Source organism: Typopeltis vanoorti, chromosome 5, assembly GCF_054136105.1.
Source record: "Typopeltis vanoorti isolate ZY-2024b chromosome 5, IOZ_Tvanoo_1.0, whole genome shotgun sequence".
In the NCBI taxonomy this organism is placed as follows: Eukaryota; Metazoa; Arthropoda; class Arachnida; order Uropygi; family Thelyphonidae; genus Typopeltis; species Typopeltis vanoorti.
Genome location: NC_143553.1, coordinates 48459065 through 48476661, shown reverse-complemented (window position 1 = coordinate 48476661; position 17597 = coordinate 48459065). Strand labels below are relative to the sequence as shown.

Below are 17597 nucleotides of genomic sequence, written 5' to 3'. Positions count from 1 at the left end.
ATGCTTAACTGAATTAATTGCAATATCTGAATAGCAAAGCACATTTTTGAAACCACAAAGAAAGACATATAAACAAAAGAATGCTAGCAACAACAAAAATCCTACTACTGAAATATTGTTTCACACCATACAATAAATCACATACCTGAAAATGTCACCATTAACTGATTTTTAAAATAATAAAGGGGCAAATCTGAATGTGGTCATAGGAGCCAACCAACACCCATAATAAACACAAACACACATGCACATCTCAACCATATAAAATAAGATTTAAATGAGATTAATTACTCTCTTTTACTCTAATAATCAAATTTCACTTAATACCTAGTCACTAATAGTTTTATGGCAAACTTTAATTTCAAAGAATATTCACAGGTATGCTTAATGATCAGTATTCTTACCAAATAAAGATTTTAATCAGTAATTTTAGCTTATTTGATCTATTAGCCTTGCAAGTTTGGTTACAATGAAACAGTTCAATTTCTACTAAGCTTAGTTGTTACATATTGGTTTCGAAAATTTAGGAGCTACCTGAAACTTATTTTCATAAATTACAAATTTTGTTAAATTTTCTTTTTATTTGCCTATGTATTACTAAATCATTTAAGGAATTGACAACGTACATAAGAATATAAATTAAATTACACTTTAATAAATATTTCCAATATTTCGCCAACGTCACGTTGCCATCTGCAAAAGGAACTTCCAAAAAAGGCACGTGCATGTAGGCACTACAACACAGTAACTGAGAATGAAGTGATGAAGCTATTCTTCTCCTAAAAGTCCTGATGGTGTCCCCTAGTGGGCTATGGAGGATACCATCAGGACTTTTAGGAGAAGAATAGCTTCATCACTTCATTCTCAGTTACTGTGTTGTAGTGCCTACGTGCACGTGCCTCTTTTGTAAGTTCCTTTTGCAGATGGCAACGTGACGTTGGCAAAATATCGGAAATATTTATTAAAGTGTAATATAATTTATATTCTTATGTACGTTGTTAATTCCTTAAGTGATTTAGTAATGCATAACTAACGTATAAGCTTGTCTACGAGAATTTGCCTATGCAATAGAAGAAAAGTAACATTGATGAGCATATGCAATTTTTTTTATATGAATCCCACCCATATAAGACTGAAAAAGTACATTTGTATTGTGGATGAGCTATAGATTAGATAATCTGGAAATCCTTTTCTAGATACCAAACATGGAACCTTTTTCAAATCACATAGTAATCAGTGTAGTGTAGTCTCATACTTGGTGATGAAATTCATCTACTACCTATTTACAAACATCCATGGATAAAAATAATGGTACTGAGAAAATACTGATAGAATGGCAATATTTTCTCAGTATACCTATCTGGGTAGGAATTAATGATATTGGGGAATGTTTGACTGCATAGTTGCAGATAACATCATATGTTTAGTAAGTGGCCTGTCATATTCAAGTAACTATGACTGGGCTTCAATAAAGATAAGTAACTTAACTTTACAAAAATCTAATGTCATAAAAGGATAATTAATCCTTTCTGCATAGCCCTACTATGCTGTCAACTTGGTTTATCTTCTACCCCCCCCCCCTTTAATGGTAATCCCATAAACAAATGGTTTCACAACTTACAGTTTATTACTACAATGGGTAGGCAGAAAGAAGAAACTTTCTTCTTTCCCCTGAACTTTCTTTTGTAACAGCCCAGTTTCCAAGGAGGAAAAAACCATTCAACCTCTGAGAAAAGTTAACTCACCTTCGACTGAAAAGCAATTATAAAGGTTTTTAATGACCTAGAAGGAATAATCAAGGTTGTTACAACCAAATGGAATGATATAACCACTTCAGTTAAAAGGCTCTTAATTTTATTTGAAATTAATTATATGTCTTCATAGTAAAATGGTAGTAACCTTAGGATCTCAAATGGAATAATTATTATGAATGAAATACTACCTAATGAAATTAACATAATTTAAATTTGTAGTAATAACTCTTTAATTTGAAAATTTGTTTAATTCATAATTCATAATTTTCAGCTCCTTTGGTCTTCAAATTAACCACCTTCACTGTAATTTCATGTTTTTTCACTTCTGTTTGCATAAGCTTTGGGAAAATATTGATAAAATTTAAGATAACAATTCTTTGCACAGCAACTCTCACAATACACATCTCATAAATACCAAGAAATAGTTTGATATTTAGCTACATCAGAATTGCTATCGTAAACTGACTTTACACAGTGCTAATAGCATAAAATTTTGAAGTTTGCCACAGTTGTGTTTGTTGGTGAAAAAATTATTATACAGATTGACTAGTTACTTTAAATGAACTTTTGCAACTAAAGCAATGGGGGTATCAGTGTGTATGTTTTTATGTGATTTCCATCTAAAAAGGTTACTGATAAACCCTATAGTGCATTTGTACCATGGGTAGGCTAAGGGGTTTTTTTTAATCAATTTTATATATTTTTTATATTTTTATTTATTTTTTACATAGTATGAAAACCCTGCTCTATAGAGACCAAATATGAAACTTTTTCAAGCCACTTCAGGTCTCCACTAAACGAGTGTTCTCATATCAGTATCTTTGTTTTAAGAATGACAAGTAATCAGTACTGCTTGGAAAGAACCTGCTAGGAGAATCTTCTATTAACCAGCAACAAGGCATTTATTAGAACAACATAGACACCGAAAAGTATGCCATAATGATATCAATTTTCATAAGAAAACCTAATACACAGAACAAAAGTTAAAATTGATTCTTTATGAAAAAAAATTACTAAAAGGATTGAGTTTTTTTAGAATTAACTGTAAGGTCATAAGGTGTGTATTTAGTTTGTGAATTATGCACATTTGCTGGCCAGTTTGGTTATTGTTTTGTACAGAAAGGGGACAAGAGTTTTTGAGAGAAATAAACTTTTGCATGGTTGTTTGAAGAAAACTAACTTAGCTTCAGCAGAAAAAGTCCTACAAATGATTCTCAACATGCTAAATGGGATTTGAACTCAGAGATCTTTCCAAAAAAAGGGAATTTTTATTCTTACAAATGCATGGAGAAGTTCAGTAGGAAAAAAAAAATTAAAAAAATAGACACTCCAGTTTTCTGTACATTTGCTAAATGCAGGCAATGGTGTGATAAAGTGTAGTGTCTATCAGTATTTCCTTTTTGTTGTAATTTCAAGTCTGTTGACTGAATCATCAACAGAAGGCAAAAAATGCATGCATGCTTTCTCAGACCATGGTTCATATATTATTTATTTTATTATTAAGGGTATCTCCATGGAGTCAGTAGACTCATCATGGTAGACCCAACCTATCAATATAAAAAACAATATCATATTTCTTTCTGAATTCATTTACAGACGAAGAACTCGCAACTGAGTCAGGCAATGCATTCCACTCATTCACCACCCTCCAGGTGAAAAACCTCATTCTCACGCAGCTGAAATATTTCCCCTGCATCAATCTTATAAAAATCTTTTAGTAATTTAAATGTTTCTATCATATCCCCTCTTCTCTGCCTTCAACCAACCTCTGCAATCCACAAGCTCTCAATCTATCAACATAGGGAGGATTTTTTACATCACTCACCAACTTAGTCACTCTCCTCTGAACCCTCTCCAGAACCTCCTCAGAACCAAGGAATCCAGGTGACCAGACTTGAGCACAGTAATCCAAATGTCAAAGTATCAACGCCTTATAAAGGGGAATAATAACCTCTTTATATGAAGAAGTGTGTTCTTCACTAACATCCTTTCATTGGTCACTGCCTCATCCTGGACTCTGCTCCTTCATACACCACTTTCTGGTATCTCTCCCTGAGCCATTCTCTTATCCATATCACCATGCTTACTATTCTGGTAATTTAGTATTCATCTGCTCCAATTTGTGCAATAGTATTCCATGGGGTATCCTGTCAAAAGCTTTAGCAAAATCCATAAGTACCACTGTAGCCATTTCCTTTGTCCAACTCAGATGTCATTCTATTATAAAAAGTTAATAAATTGCTAAGGCAGGATCGACCTTTAACAAAACCATGTTGGCCCCAATAGAGTATCATATCCTGATCCACCCATTCTCGAATTCTGTCCTTAACCAACTTTTCCAATACTTTAACCACCACACCTGAGATGGTGATTGGTCTGTAATTAACTACAACAGTCTTAGAGCCAACTTTATGCAAAGGAACCACTTTGCCTTCCTTCCACTCCCCAGGGACCATGCCAGAGTTCAAACTTAAGTTAAATAACCAAGTAAGAGGCATTGACAATTCCTTTGCATATTCATGTAACACCCGAGCTGATATTCCATCCAAACCAACAGCAGTGTTTGCATTTAAATTCTGCAATATACTAAGTACCTATACTAAGTACTAATATCCTCACTTGGGTGATAGACTTTTGAAAAGTGATCACTCAGTAACTCTGCTATTACATCTGAATTGGTCACCTCAATACCATCAGCACCCACTAAGGTTATCCTTCAAGTCATTCTTCCTTTTACTTGCCACATAGTGGAAGAACTCTTTGGAATTACCCTTGATCTCCTTGGCTAAGGTCTTCTCATTATCTGATTTAGTTTTTCTTAATATGTTGGTAACATTCCTAGCTTTAGCCTTGTACTGCTCATGGGTGCACTGATCACCTTTCTCCTTGTAAATTCCCCATAACATTTTCTTTTTTTGCAGATCAAGCCTGATACTACTACTACTCATTCATCTAATGTCTACCTTGTTTGTCTTCCTGACCATGGGAATACATTCTGATATTGCCTTCCTCAGATACACACTGATTTTATCCCATGTACTGCTAACATCTTTCTCCTGCAATATGTTCTGCCATGGGACGGCTGTAAGCTCACTCTGAAGCTTGTTATAATTACCTAACCTGTAGTTCCATATACCTACCCCTTCTTAAGAGAGAAATCCAAAAATTTTGCAACCTCCCAAGTCAATACCACATGATTGCTCTCACCAATTGGAGGTAATGAGGACACCTTACTTATGCAATGTCCTCTAAACCAATGACCAGGCCCAACACTCTCACACCATGAGTCCCTTCAGTTATGTGCTGTTTCAAGTAATTATCTCTTAAGTGTATGAATTCCATTTCTTTTTTGCCATGTGATATTTCTTCCTTCAAATTGATATCACCAAAATTAAAATCCCCCATAATAATCACTAACCCTGCACTCATTGCACTAATTTGCTGATGCATGAATTTAATATCACCTCCTGTACCCCCGGCCTATAGACGCAACCAACTGTATATTTGGTTGCGTTGGTCACTATTTCACACCAGACTGTCTCAAATGAATAAGTTTAGTTTAATCCTTTATTTCACCTTAGCTCAGTCCTGAAGATACTTTCAGACGCAAACTTTGTTTGCTCACACTTGGATAAAGGATTAAACTAAACTTATTATAGTCTAACCAAGTGAAAAATAAACTCTCAATGTCTCAAATGAACAACCATTCACATGTCTATTCTCTTGATATACTACTTTCATTTTGGATGCAACTCATCAGCTATCATCAACAGTGTCATCAAACCTCCCCCTATTCATCTTCTCTATCCTCCCTGAAAATACTTACCCATCACATTCAATTCCAATAACCACATCTTCTGCTGACAGCCATGTTTCCCTAATGACTACAACTTTTGGTGAGATTGCACTGACTAATGCCAAAAATTCTTCACGTTGCATTGATCGCGTTATTTCGAATGCTTCTTGCATTATTATACAAAAGTGGCTGATTCCCTTTAGTTCTTGTACCAGCTTTAGAACTGATATACATGTCACTAATTTCAGTAGTCCCATGCCGATTTTTATCCACTCTACTCTGTAATTTATTCCATGAATAAGAATCAACAGATATACATTCACTGCATAAGTTTCTCTCTCTTACACTCAACCTTTTCAATTTTAGTTTCCCTGCCTAATTACTTCAACTTGTTCGGAAAACAGTAACTTCTTCAATCGCTTATGACCTTCCATGTTCAGATGCAACCCATCTCTTGCATACAGCTGTCTTTTGCCTTCAAACACACTCCAGACATCAACAAATTCCAGATCTCTCTTTTTGCACATTCTTGCAATCATATCATTCATTATCATCACTAATCTACTTAACTCATAATTGTCAAAACGAGGCAGCACACACACACGGGCGCACGCACACACTATCCTCCTTTTGACACTTTTCTTCTTCATGATATCTAACAATGTTCTTAAATCTTTTGCTACCTGATTAATGCTACCATTCAGGTCATTTGTACCCACCATTAATATCATATTTTCTGCATCATGCCCTCTCTTTATTTGCTAAAGTCACTCTCTCTATTGTTCCACCAGCCAAGCACTCCTCAGGCATCCCGCTCTCCATACCCTTAATCATAGAATCACGATATATTGTACCACTCATAACAACTTCATTCAGGGGCACATTATGGAAACATCCTTAAAAAAAAAAAAAAAAAAAAAAAAAAAAAAAAAAAAAAAAAAAAAAAAGATTTGAACCCAGGCCTTTCCAATTGAAAGTAAATATCAATGCACTCTATTTTGCAATAAGAAAAACTTGAACTTCAAGAATAAAACCCTGCATCCCTATTTAGAACCAGGTTCTTGCCTGACAACAGTCTATGAAATTACTATCATCACTAATGGAATGTTAAGTCTAGCTACCTAGAATCCAAAATAAAACCTCGAGTTTGGACTTTTTTGTGCTACTTGATATGCATAAAAATCAGCACCAGACAATATTTTTACTGTTTTTGTAAAAAAAAAAAAACTTGAATTATTATTTATATTATGTTAAAATTAAAAATGATATGCAAAGTATAAGCGATTTCTTTACCTAAACAAAAAAGTCCCAGCTTAACATATCGCATGGCTAAGCCACATTTCCTTGTCTCACTTGCAATTTCAGCTAGTGAACAATAAATCTGAGTGGTTTTTTGTAGAAGCAATATCATGCAACATAGCTTCCATGAAGGATCATTAACTGAAGGCACATGATTCTTATTCCGTGATGATTCTGAAGATGTTGTACAAGATACTCTTTGCTTATCATTTTCCTGCTTCAATCTATCACCTTTCACTAAATCAGTTTCTGAAGGATTTAGTGTTGAATAATGAAGTGGAATTGGCTCAAACGGTTTAGCCATCTTTATATTTTCTCCTTGAGAAGTGCATTCTTCTATTTTATCTTTTGTGTCTTCACTTTCTAAGATACATTTCAGTCCCTGAAATAAATAAGAAAGAAATAATTACTTTATAGAAATTAATTATTATCAGAGATTTCATTAATATGGAAACAGATTTCAGTGCATAAGTCACTTTATAATACCTCAGATAAAATTTAACTTTTTCTGTTGAGAAAAAGTCAGCAAGAAAATGAAATGAAGCTTTTTGAAATATCCGAGTTATTTAATTGTCAGTGTGAGTATATACGTAAGCAAAATTATAATAAGAGTACAAATATATATATATATATATATATATATATATGTGTGTGTGTGAGTATATACGTAAGCAAAATTATAATAAGAGTACAAATATATATATATATATATATACACACACACATATAAACATATAAAAAAAACTTTATTAATGTTTAAATTAATTTTTATTTCAGCTAGACTCACATTTTATCCAAGTTTTTCACCATATTCTAGTGCCTTGATATATGACACTATAATAGAAAGACCACTCAATTTCAAGTGTAAACCTTTTCTTTGTGTCTTACTAATTATTTTCTGGACAGTTTTATATGGGATCTACCAAACACACATAACTCCATAACTTAGTTGTATGGCTGTGAGCAAATTAGTTGATCTTATACCAAGGAGGCAAGTTTTTCATCCTGCATGACATACAAACCAACCAAAGAACATATGTAATTTACAGACATATAATGTACATATCCTTTAGGGAGTACAGTAGAGGAGTTACAAACTAGCTGCATTAAATATCACTAAATCCCAACTCCATAGGATAACTCAATCCTCCCAAGAAAGGAAAAGATAATCAGAATTACTTGTCACAGGGAGAAGAATGTTATATAATCAAAAAATATAACATCCAGACTTCTTTCACTCCTCTATTTAAGCTCTGTTCCCTGCTCAGTACACTCAAGCAAAAACATAACAACTTGAAATATCCTGGCATTTACCATATTTGGTGCAACTGCAACATGCCTTATTTTGGCTAGACTGAAAAATCCATTTAGTTGGTCTAGAAGAACAACTAAGAAGAACATATGGCAGAACTAGTGCAAGCATTTTGTTGAACCAGGTCCTCAATTCTGCTAATGCTAACAATGAAACTATCATTCACCCAGTCATGCGGAGCAAATCAGAAAACATCTTTCAATACTATAATGAACCGGAGTGAAAAATTGTAAAATCTAAAGAATTTGTCCTCAATCCAGTACATCTTAACACTAACTTCAGCTATAATCTTTCAGACTGTCCACTGTGCTGCTATCCAATTTTGGCTTTCATGGGACCTTGAATGCTTGTGCATGCCCAACAATGAAGAGATACATGCTACTCTTTAGAGACACTTGTGACATTATGATTAAGAATTATAGACACATAAACACAAGATTATTTTAATATTTGCCAAATATTTCAGTCTGAAAATAACAGAGTATCTTCAGTGGCTACATAGGAAAAGTTTTTAACAAGGTGGAATACCAACAATTGATCATTCAAAAGTAGAACAAACCCCATGATGTTACATTGCTAAGTATTAAAGAGAGGAAAAATTTCATCAGAATGATGATTAAACTATAGGTATTAATTCACAATTTCATGTAATAATCTTAATTTATAAATAACATTAGACTAATGTAAGAATTATAAGTCTCAATTTAAAAAAAATAAATAAATAATAATGTGTTATCCTGATTAAACTTTCTCATATTTTTGATAAGGAAATACAGTCATTTTGATTCAAGTTAGGGCATTGAAGTAAGGCCTCAGCAATTTCTTTAAATAGGCATTCAAATTTAGAGTGACATCTGTGTAGAAGGCGAGTCTTGGACCAGAGGATGTTGTGGCTTGTCTCTATACCGTGTGAGCCAATCCAGACTTATCAGATTTGTTGTGCTGAATGTATGATTGATATTGTTGAATTCTTTTTTCTATAGAGCATCCTGTTTGTCCAAAGTAGGACAGATTGCAGTTACAAGGAACTTGATACACACCAGGCAGAGACATAGTTGAGCATTTATCTTCAGAAGAGGGGAAATAAGTGACAAATGTAATATCACGCGGCTTGTTCTACTTTTGAATGATCAATTGTTGGTATTCCACCTTGTTAAAAACTGTTCCTATGTAGCCACTGAAGATAGTCTGTTATTTTCAGACTGAAATAATTAGCAAATATTAAAATAATCTTGTGTTTACGTGTCTATAATTCTTAATCATAATGTCACAAGTGTCTCTAAAGAGTAGAATTCTATTCCTGCACTGGGAAAACTTTACCAAAAAAACCGATAAATTAGTATCAGTAATACAAGGTAAGTTGTGAGCGAGGATCATCTTTCTGAAAAAATGCTGTGACAATAAGATTATTCCTAATTTGACAGAGATAAAACCATCAAATCTCCTGGAGTTCAGTATATCTACAGGAACACCAGTTTAGCTTTAATCTGTAATCAACTCAGAGCAGCTAAACACGATCTTGCTATTAAATTCATCAAATTTCTGATCTCTGTACCTTTATCTCCACAAACTTAGACCCACATCTTTCTGACATAGTTTTTAATGTGGCTAAACGCTCTATACAATGTCTCCTATAAAAAACAGAATCAACATCTAAACAGCAAATTTGATGTTCTTGTTTCTAGACAAATCAAGCCTTTCCAAGTTCCAGAAAACTGGATCATCAACGTGTCCGGTTGCCTTTTAACGAGTAGTGAAACACTCATCCTCTCAAAAGGACATAATTTCGCTATAGTCCCTAAAAAGATTCCATATCTAGATTTCCTTGTTAACATTGAACGGAACCTTAGTCATCTCTCCAATGAAAAGCTAATTCTCTCTGCCTAGAAGTTGCTTCTATGCTGCTTAAATACAAGCTTCCTCCTTCCAACATACTGCTTCTGAAAAGAAAGCGCTACATTCCTTAAGAAGCAACAGTCACCTTTTCATCACTAAAGCAGACAAGGGAAAAGCAACAGTAATTATGGATTCTTCAAACTATAGAAGAAAAATTTCTGTTACTTCATGATCACTCAACATACCAAGAACTTAATCACGATCCCACCAACTGAAGAAATTAAATTCCCTTCTAGATGACGTGATAAGTTTGATGTAGACACAATAGAAAGGCTAAAAACACATTTCGCAAGACCTCCTAGATTTTATGGTCTACCTAAAATACACAAGAGAGATATTCCTCATCGTCCTATAGTGGACTGTATTGATTCACCTACTCATCACATAGCCAAATATTTAGCGAAATTATTAAAATCACATATAGGCAAATCACGCTCTTTTTTGAAAAACGCATCGGATTTCCTAAATAAATTAAAAAATATCTCATTACAACCTACTGTTACATCATTACTTTTTTCCGTTATTTCTCTATCCTAATCCCTTTCGTACCTACCAAGATTGAAATCTTTAGGTTAAATAAGTACACATTCATCATAAAACACTAGTTCAAAATTCTAAGTAAAGCTCACTAACAAAGATCAATCACATTCAACTGAGTGTTGCATACTCTCAGGCTTTCAGACTACTAGTCCAATATGATTAACACGTTACTGAGCACAAAAGTCACTTAAAAGTTCTCTTTCCTTTCAATTAGAAATCTGTTCTTCTCTCTTTGTTACATGAATAAGGAAATTTCTCTACATTATCGGAGGATCTCTCACTGTGCTCTCTCTTCTATTCGCCCTATGTGGTTGCATCACACTTCTGCTCCTTGAAGAGCATTCTTTTCGCCGAACACGAGTTCAGCTCACCTTCCACGAATGCTTTCACTTCGGACATTACGTCATCGTAGACAGCTAGGTGGCAACCTTTGGACCTTTGTTTGCACTTAGACATACATTCTTACATAGAGTGTAATTTTGACATCAATAACTTTAAACAATATAATTCTACTTAGACATAAAATTTTCTCCTCTACTTTACTTCTTTCTAAAGTAATTCTAACAGGTTTTCTTTTATATTTTGCTTTCTTAACTAATAGTATAAGTATTTCTAGCTCAAAATTTTGTTTCTTGTTAAATCTTGAATGAATGATTCTTTTGTTGAAAGAGTCCTCAATCAAGATGTAACACTACTGATCTTATGGTGAGCTTCGATGTAGAATCTCTATATACTAATTTACCTCTCAAAGAGACTTTACAATTACTTGCTGATATATTTCCACAAGACATCATGAAATTATTTGATTTCATGATACACTCTGGATATTTCTTATGTCAAAACAAATTCTACAATCAAGTTGAAGGAACGGCCATGGGAAGTCCACTTTCACCTGCTCTAGCCAACTTTCATTTATATGTTTTCAGTGTGGCCTCATAACAGAGATTCCTTACCTTCCTTTTTAGTCAGAATCAATTCCTTACATCCTCGTATTAAGTTTACCATGGAGATTGAAAAAGACAACAAGTTATCCTTTTTAGACATCCTCCTCATCCGTTCACCTTCAGGTATTCTAACAACAACAACAGTTTACAGAAAACCCACTTTCACTGGATGTTATATTCTCACATAGTCTGCTCATCATCCTTATCAAAAAACAGGAATCATAAAATGTTTAATCCGATGAGCTAGAACTAATTGTTCAACTTCTTATGAATTACAGAAAGAACTTTCAACTATCAAACATCACATGAAATTAAATGGCTTCTCTGAAAAAAGTACACATCTTTCCGATTCCTACAATCCAATCCAGAACAACAAAGATTCAATACAGCAAGTTCCAATTCCATATATTTCCGGGATTTCAGAACCAATTTCAAGAATTCTGAAGAAATATGATTTAACAACCACTTATAAACCTATTAACAAAATATCCACCTATTTACCCTCTTCTAGATAAACGATCAACTATGTCTCTGTCTGGTGTGTATCAAGTTCCTTGTAACTGCAATCTGTTCTACTTTGAACAAACAGGACGCTCTATAGAAAAAAAGTATTCAAGAACATCAATCATACATCCAGCACAACAAATCCGATAAGTCTGGATTGGCTCAGCACGGGACAGAGACAAGTCACAACATCCTCTGGTCCAAGACTCGCCTTCTACACAGATGTCGCTATAAATTTGAACGCCTATTTAAAGAAAGTGCTGAGGCCTTACTTTAACGCCCTAACTTGAATCAAAATAACTATTTCCTTATCAATATTGTGGGAAAGTTTAATCAGGATAACGTATTAGTTTTTTTTTTTAATCGAGACTTGTAATTCCTACATTAGTCTAATGTTATTTATAAATTAAGATTTTTACAGGGGTGCTTAAGGGTCAAAGCTGTATAACTGACAGGAGACTTCCACATAGCCTTTAAAGGAATGCGGAGAACCGACCAGGGATTCTGACCTAATGTTCAATTCTCACCTTCTTGTGGTGCACCCTGTTGGGTATATGTATCTACCTGGATGCTGAACGAACGAGGATAGGGTGGAAATTTGGGATTTAGCTGAACAAACTGTATTCTTATTGGCTTAAACCAATATAGAAAATGATGGTACAGCATGACAAAATTTCATGCCGGCTGGGGCATCGCCCAGTTAACACTTTCATTGCCAAGCTGAAAATTGGAATTTCGTGTGGTGGCCAACTTTTTTATATTTTTTTTATTTAGTTAATGACGTCCACGCGATAACGCGTGATCGGCCGTTTGGTGAGAACTGATATCGCATGATTGGCAACGAACATGTTAAACAAGGCCCCCCCGTTGCGTTTGCCAGGGATCCAGGACAAACAGTGAAAAGTCAGCTACTGAACAAACCCTGAAACACACTCCAACTCAACATCAGAGTTCAAGATCGGTACTATCAACACAAGAAGCCTGAATGGCAAAGAAATGAAGCTAGCTGAAGAATTAGATAAGTACCAGATCAACATAATACGGGTGACTGAAACAAAAAAGATAAAAACTGGTGAGATCTTTCTGAGCAATAAATACAAAATGTTATATTCAGGAAATGACAATCAAGGAAAAGAAGGAGTAGCCATAGTATTCAACACAAAATACGAGGCTAATCTTCTTGAATGGCAGGCAGTCTCAAGCAGAGTGATGTGGGGGAAAATATGAGAATGGGGAACTGGACAATGAGACTTATTTGTGCCTATGGTCCCACAGAAGGTTCTACTAAGGTAGAAGTGAAGAAATTTTTTGAGGCTTTAGAAAAAGCAACTGACACAATGAAAAAGGAAAAGTTGGTCCTTGTTGGGGATCTAAATAGCAGAGTAGGAAATGATTGTCAGACATACAAAAATATTTTGGGGAAATTTGGAGAAAAGAGCAAAGCTAATAATAATGGAGATGTTAATGTCAGCTCTTTGCTTTATGCGGACGATGTTATACTTCTAAATAAATCCGCTACAAGTTTGCAAGATTCCCTGACTAAATTGAATAACTGTTGTAATAGATATGGTATGAAGGTCAGCATTAAAAAGACAAAGACAATGAAAATAGGTAGAATTGTTGAAAATATCAACTGTGTTGTGAACGTGGAACCTGTGGAACAAGTAAAACAATTCAGCTACTTAGGTACGATTTTTACTGAAGATGGTAAATTAAATATGGGAATAAAAAAAGAATCAACAAAGCTGGTATGGTAGGAAGTCAATTGAATAAATTCATATGGAATAAGAGAGAAATTAGTCGGAACACCAAATTAGCTGTATACAAGACAGTGTTCAAACCAGTTTTAACTTATGGATCTGAGAGCTGGGTCAGAAGTAAAACACTTGACAAAAGACTAGAGACTGCAGATATGAGAGTCCTGAGAAAGATTAGAGGCATGAACAGATGGCATCAATGGCAATATCATATTAAAAACGAGAATATTAGGAAAGAACTTGACATTGTCAGCATCCAGAAATGCGTTAGCAGAGTTGATCTCAGGTGGTATGGTCACTTAAACAGAGTGGGCGAGGAAAGATTAGCAAAACAAATGTTCTCTGCCAGGTTGGTAGGAAAACGACCCAGAGGGAGACCAAGATATATAGGTGGATTGATATGGTACAAAGTGCCTTAGACGATAGAAATATAAGACTGATAATGTTGGAGTCTTGACAAGTAACAGACTGATTTGGAGGAAAATTTTAGATAGGATGGATAGGATAGGATTAGATAGGATTAATGATGTAAATTTTTCATGTAGTACTATCATATCCTGTACACCCCTTGAGGGTACACGTCAAGAATTTGATGATGATGATTATTATTACATGAAATTGTGAATTAATATCTATAGTTTAATCATCACTCTGATTTAATTTTTCCTCTCTATAATACTTAGCAATGTAACATCACACGGCTCATTCTACTTTTGAGTGATCAATTGTTGGTATTCTACCTTATTAAAAACTGTTTATGTACGCAATAGTCTTTTAAGAAGACAAAACTAGTTATGCAGTTTATGTAAAATAAAATGGTATTTCTATTTATACCTCTCTGCTTATAGTCATTTAATCTGTTTTTTAAAAAAATATATATATATATTATTATTAAGAGAGACCTCCAGGGAGTCAGAGACTCATCGATGAGGTCACATACTACACACACACACACACCAGCTATCATACTTATTCTTGAATTCATTTACACTGCTTGCACTCACAACATCCAAAGGCAATCCATTCCAATCATGCCCCACCCTCTGAGAGAAAAATCTAGCCGTCACACCCTCCTTGGCAGCCTTCATTCTCAGCTTCCAATGATGCCCTCTCATTCTTTCCCCAACCTCCACAAATTAAAAATTCCATCAATCGAAATCTTGTATGATCCTTTCAGAAGTTTGTAAGTCTCATTCATATCACCCCTCTTTCTCCTGTTTGCTAGCGTCTGCAGTCCACAAATTCTCAATCTATCTTCATAATCAGTATTCTACAATCATATCATTTTTAACACTCTCCTTTGTACTCTCTCCAATATATCAGAGTCACAACAGAAACCAGGAGACCAGATATTTGCACAATAGTCCAAGTAAGGTCTTATCAAGACCTTGTAAAGAGGCAAAATAACATGTGAATGTTTGTTTCAGCATTGCAATTAATTTGAGTTGTATTTGCAATCTTTGCAAATACAACTCAATGGCCTCCTAAACTTCAACTTCCTATCTATTAACACTCCAAGATCCCTAGCCTCATCAGTTTCTTCTAGCCTAATCCCACTAATATAATACGACATTGGATATCTAGTCATGCCGAAATGAATGACTTTACATTTTCTGACATTGAACTGACACCCATTTTCCCATGCCCACAATTCCAGCCTATTCAAATCATTCTGCAAGTACTGCATATCAGCAGCATTCCTGATTATTCTATCTATCTTTGCATCATCAACAAATAGCTGTATGTCGCTTGTCAAATCCTTCCCAATATCATTAATGTACAGATTGAATAACAGTGGTCCAAGCACTGATCCTTGTGGTATACCACTTGTTATTTTTTTATTAATCTTTGTACTGGTTATGGGCAGTACTACCCTTACATCACATCCAGAAATTTCGTCCAGGCTTGATATAGGCCTAAGCCTTTACAAGTGCTTTACCCTATGCCTGTTCGAGTTATCATTGTAGTCGTTCTCTGGTGGCAACGGCATGCCACCAGTGTGCCCTGTAGGGTCCTCAAGCAAAGAATTTTTATATCCTTTTGCGTAAGCCCAAGCTGTTTTAAGTCGTTATAACTATCTGCACTCCATACACCATGTAAAGAGATGGAGGTGCTGGTAAACCTCGGAGTTGCCCCATGCCCCTTCCGTATCTTACTAACTAGATCTGGGTTATTTTTATAATAATTTACTTTATTATTATGGCTATATGCTAGTGGGCACCCTGTCCACCTGGGCATCAACTACCCAAACGTCACCATCTCTTTTAATCACTAAGTCTGGCTTATGCAAACACGTGGAGGTCCTATAATGTGGTTCCACCGCAGTCTCCCAACCTTTGTTCTTAAAGGGGTTGTTCAGAATGGAGACCACGGCATCATGCCTCCTCACGCGGACCCCATGGGTGCAGAAGCAACACTGGGCTATATGAGACAATGTCTCACTGTAGTGGCAGCCAGCCCTACAGTTGGAGTCGTCACTACCCCATCGAGCTGTGTGGGCTCAAGTAGACAGGGCATTGATCCTTGTCCTGATAATGTCAATATACTCAAACCCAGGGAGAAGTCTGGTGCCATCCCTTACCCAATCATGCTGGGGAGGCACCAGATATGACTCTTTTAAAGGAGCACCATCTACAGAACAGTGTAACAGAGATGCCCATCTCTTGTGTTCTGCAGGTGCTGACTCGATTAAAGTACGTTGATAATGGGATCAGCCTTTAGCTCGCATAAAGCCTTCTTGTATTAATGGGCTATAGAAAGCCTCTTTGCAGATGGGGGAAGAAGATAGTTCTAACTGCGCAATTTTTGACAGCCACAGGTGTGGAATCAGCCATCTAAGTGATGGAAACCCAAGCCCACCATCCTTCACCCTCCCATGGAAATATCCAGTAGGAATGTCAGGTGGCAGTCAGAGCCATGATCTCACAGCTGAACGAATAGCCCTGTCCATTCAGAACAGTACCGAGATATATGTCCTACCAAGCACGAACTTGTGGTAAAAGCGAGGTAGGAGAAAGTAGGAAAGGAGAAACAGTCTTTGCTGGGGTTTGAGAGGAGCTTTCAATCAAAGAAGCGATCCCAGCTTCTAGGATAGAAGGGACAGAAGACCTTCCCTTTGGGGTGAACATGATACTGAGATATCTCCACTCTTCCAGGATGGTCAAAGCATGCAACGGCCTCCTGTGCAGGGAAAACTCTATAGTCTCGATCTTAAGCTTCTTGTCACGACCAGAGGGGGACAAGAGCTAAAGAGCAGGACTTCTCTACATTAATAGAAAGACCTTGAATAGAGAAGAAGTCAACTGCCCAGTCAAGGAGTTCCTGCAAGCCTATCTTAGTAGAGGCTACGAGAATAAGATCGTCCGCAAAGGCCATAGCATTAAAGGAAGAAGCACCTAGAAAGTAGCCTATATGGCTAGGAAGAGAATGAAGAAACTCATCTATGATGCTGTTAAAGAAAAGGGGAGACAGAGGATCATCCTGGCGAACACCCCGAACTGCAGGAATAGAAGTTGCATGGGACCCTGTAGTGATAGTGATGGAGCTACCCAAGTATAGCTCTATAACATAGGAAAGAAAAGGTTCTGGACATCCAGCAATAGACAGCACTCGAAGGAGAGCAGGCAGGGAGACGCTATCAAAGGTCTTTTGGAGGTCCAGCAACGCCAAATATAGAGGCTTAAGGTAGCGTCGGGAATCAGAGAGAAGAGAAGAAAGAAGATGTATATTCTCGGCACAGCCATCCGAAGGAACAAAAGCTCTCTGTCTATAATCATGCTGTATATGTTGCTGAAG

The 17597-nt window shown here is 35.8% G+C and overlaps 1 protein-coding gene across 3 annotated transcripts in view; it reads right to left on the bottom strand.

The window, feature by feature from the left end:
- Positions 1–17597, bottom strand: part of LOC150106375 (erythroid differentiation-related factor 1) — a 381623-nt gene that overhangs the window by 117826 nt on the left and 246200 nt on the right. For all 3 annotated transcript variants that reach the window (XM_090393103.1, XM_090393102.1, XM_090393104.1), the window contains one exon: positions 6844–7231. In XM_090393103.1, coding sequence (XP_090249229.1) covers positions 6844–7231 — 388 coding nt within the window. The remainder of the gene's footprint in view (positions 1–6843; positions 7232–17597) is intronic.